A 3,142-nucleotide genomic window follows, 5' to 3' on the forward strand; every position below is an offset into this window, starting at 1 on the left:
TCTCCGACTCAGAATGGTACGGCTGTGGTCAGGGCTATTTATATATTTTCTGACTTAATGTGCTGGTGCATAGACAGGTGCCAGTTGGCCGTGTGTGGCTTTGGTGATCCCACTGGCTGTGGTCAGGGCTATTATTTATTTTCTGACTTAATGTGCTGGTGCATAGACAGGTGCCAGTTGGCCGTGTGTGGCTTTGGTGATCCCACTGGCTGTGGCCAGGGCTATTCGTTTCTGCGACGCGCCATCAGACCCATCGGCAAGTGCAAGGGACGGCGACGATGCAAACTCAGCACACACCACAAGGCAGACCTAAGGTGTGTAATAGGCAGTAAGTGTTATATCAAGGCAGATCTATGGTGTGTAATAGGCATTAAGTGTTATACCAAGGCAGACCTAAGGTGTGGAATAGGCATTAAGTGCTATACCAAGGCAGACCTAAGATGTGTCATAGGCATTAAGTGTTATACCAAGGCAAACCTAAGGTGAGTAATAGGCATTAAGTGTTATACCAAGGCAGACTTAAGGTGTGTAATAGGCAGTAAGTGTTATGCCAAGGCAGACCTATGGTGTCATAGGCATTAAGTGTTATACTAAGGCAGACCTAAGGTGTATGATAGACAGTAAATGTTAAATGTGTTATATATTGTATATGTGCGACAATATTCCTTGGCGTAGGGGGTGTATCAGAGAACGTCTCCCTCGATAGTTTTGGGGTTTATCCTCAGATGGTTTTAGAGGTTTCCTCAGATGGTTTTATAGTTTATCCTTAGATGGTTTAGGGGTTTGTCTTCAGATGGTTTTAGGGGGTTTTCCTCCGATGGTTTTAGGGGGTTTTCCTCCGATGGTTTTAGGGTTTTTTCTTTGGTAGTTTATCCCGTACTTATCCCATACATCTTACTTCAAATAGTCTTGGGTAAGAGGCACAGCCAATGATCACTCAGAGCAGTTGCACGTGGTACGGTACCATATGCCGTCAGCATGCGGTGTTGTTGGCATGTTCTTCGGTTTTAGGGCTTATGTTTTTAGGGTTTAGCGATTTTGTTGACATGTGCTTTTCGAATATCAAATGAATTGATATTGATGTTTAACAAATGATATTCACTTCTTAAGTCAGTGGAATGTAATTGAATTGATAAGGTTTTAGGGTTTTCATTTGTAACAAATGATGTTCATTTGTTAAGTCACCATTGGGTGCACTCGTTCTTTGCCTTTTTAGGAAAGAGACAAATGGAGAAGTCGAGCGACTGCTGAGAGATCGCGGTGTCACAGACGAGCAATGCCCGCGAACATTCCGAGAAAAACGCAAAATGTGTAAGTGAAAACTCTGAAATCCTAGAAGAAACATGTGTAAGTGTTGCAATGACTGACAATAGACTTTGGCATTGGCTTTTTGTTTCTGTGTAATCCATTCGAACTAAACTGGTTGTCAAAGTACTGGTTTTCAACGCGAGTGTACACTCATATGACTGATGGAGTTCTCTTTATGTGTGCCTATCCTAAGACGTTTAACATTGTGAGCTGAACCAACCCCCAACGTGTCTTCTAACCTCTCGCAACAATTGAATACAATAAACGTATGGCACCACACAACTTCAATACTCCTGCATCACACAGTGCGCATGTTAGCAAACCAAGACGCCACAGTGGATGGAGATGATTCCGTTAACGCAACGGATTCGAACTCCTGTCACGCTCAGCCTCAAAAGCAGTCGCGCGTTGCCTATCGTCAGGCGTACATCAATCGCTGCCAAAGCGCTTACGACAGTCAGCGAGTGGCCCTGTCGGCCAGCACAGACCCACCAACACCAACACCAACACCTGAGAGGTCAGAGGGAAACCATTGGCTATGTGGCTCACATGTGTTGTGTGTTTGGATTGTCTCATGTGTACCTGCGTTTACTTAGTTATATGTGTACCTGCGTTAACTTAGTTGCATATGTGCCTGCGTTCACCCTCACTGAGATCATGTTGTGGTGCTATTTGTTGCAACGTCTTGCTCACCTTTTACGATTAGTAAACCCTAAAACCCTGAAGTGCTGCCTTTGACATCTGAACTCAGTCGGTTTGTTTCGTCTGGTGTTGGCAGATCCGATGACGACGAAGAAAGCCTGGACGATCTCGCGCAGAGCATCGAAGACATGCTGCAAGAAGAATCAACAACACCTGAGACAGGCAACAACACACGTGCACAACTGCGAGTATGTGGCTTATATCACTACACATGCAACAGTCCTATTGCCAATCAGTGACAGATACTGGGACCCTTAAACCCTAAAACCCTAACCTGTATGTTTGTGCGATCTCATCTGAAAGCATGAGCTTTGTATACAGATCGGCTATACGCAAAAAGGTGTTCATGGTGTGAGGCTCAGTTGTGGGTGTTGTACCGAACTATGGACATACTCAAGTGCAGCCCAAATGCCACTCACCAATCTTTTATCATATTCTTTTAATTTCACTCTTTTAATCATAATCTTTATCACAATCTTTTAATTATACATTTTCAATCATAACCTTTTCTCATAATCTTTTAATTATACCTTTTCAATCATAACCTTTTATCATAATCTTTTAATTACACTCTTCTAATCATAATGGTGTACACTGACAATTGTTGCGTTGTTATATGCGCGAGAGAATGTCATGTCGTCCTTCAACACAAAGCACTTAAGAGTCTTCGACATGACCTTTCAACTAATCCTTTGCATTCAACTAATTCATGTTTCAGGACAGCTAAACCCTAAAAACCCTAAAATATGTCCTTTCAACTAATCCCTTGCATTCAACTAATTCATGTTTCAAGACAGCTAAACCTTAAAAACCCTAAAACATGTCCTTTCAACTAACTCCATGCATTCACATGAATTGATATCAATTCAATTGATATGCAGAACAAGTTGGCGGCCGCCGACACGTCAACGCATCGCATGTGAAGCCCAATCACTAGTCACAACCACTCAAACATAAAAACCCTAAACCTTGTAAAAAATCACTAGTCATAACCACTCAAACATAAAAACCCTAAACCCTATAAAAAATCACTAGTCATAACCACTCAAACATAAAAACCCTAAACCCTATAAAAAATCACTAGTCATAACCATTCAAACATAAAAACCCTAAACCCTATAAAAAATCACTA

General features: G+C 42.0%; 1 protein-coding gene across 1 annotated transcript in view; it reads left to right on the forward strand.

The window, feature by feature from the left end:
* The window catches only part of SARC_05585 (hypothetical protein), a 22,582-nt gene that overhangs the window by 12,042 nt on the left and 7,398 nt on the right, over nt 1-3,142 (forward strand). Inside the window, exons 14-17 of the mRNA XM_014300543.1 lie at nt 167-314; nt 1,217-1,311; nt 1,615-1,825; nt 2,087-2,198. Of these exons, the coding sequence (XP_014156018.1) occupies nt 167-314; nt 1,217-1,311; nt 1,615-1,825; nt 2,087-2,198 (566 nt within the window). The remainder of the gene's footprint in view (nt 1-166; nt 315-1,216; nt 1,312-1,614; nt 1,826-2,086; nt 2,199-3,142) is intronic.

This window comes from Sphaeroforma arctica (assembly GCF_001186125.1).
Source record: "Sphaeroforma arctica JP610 unplaced genomic scaffold supercont1.362, whole genome shotgun sequence".
NCBI lineage: Eukaryota > Ichthyosporea > Ichthyophonida > Sphaeroforma > Sphaeroforma arctica.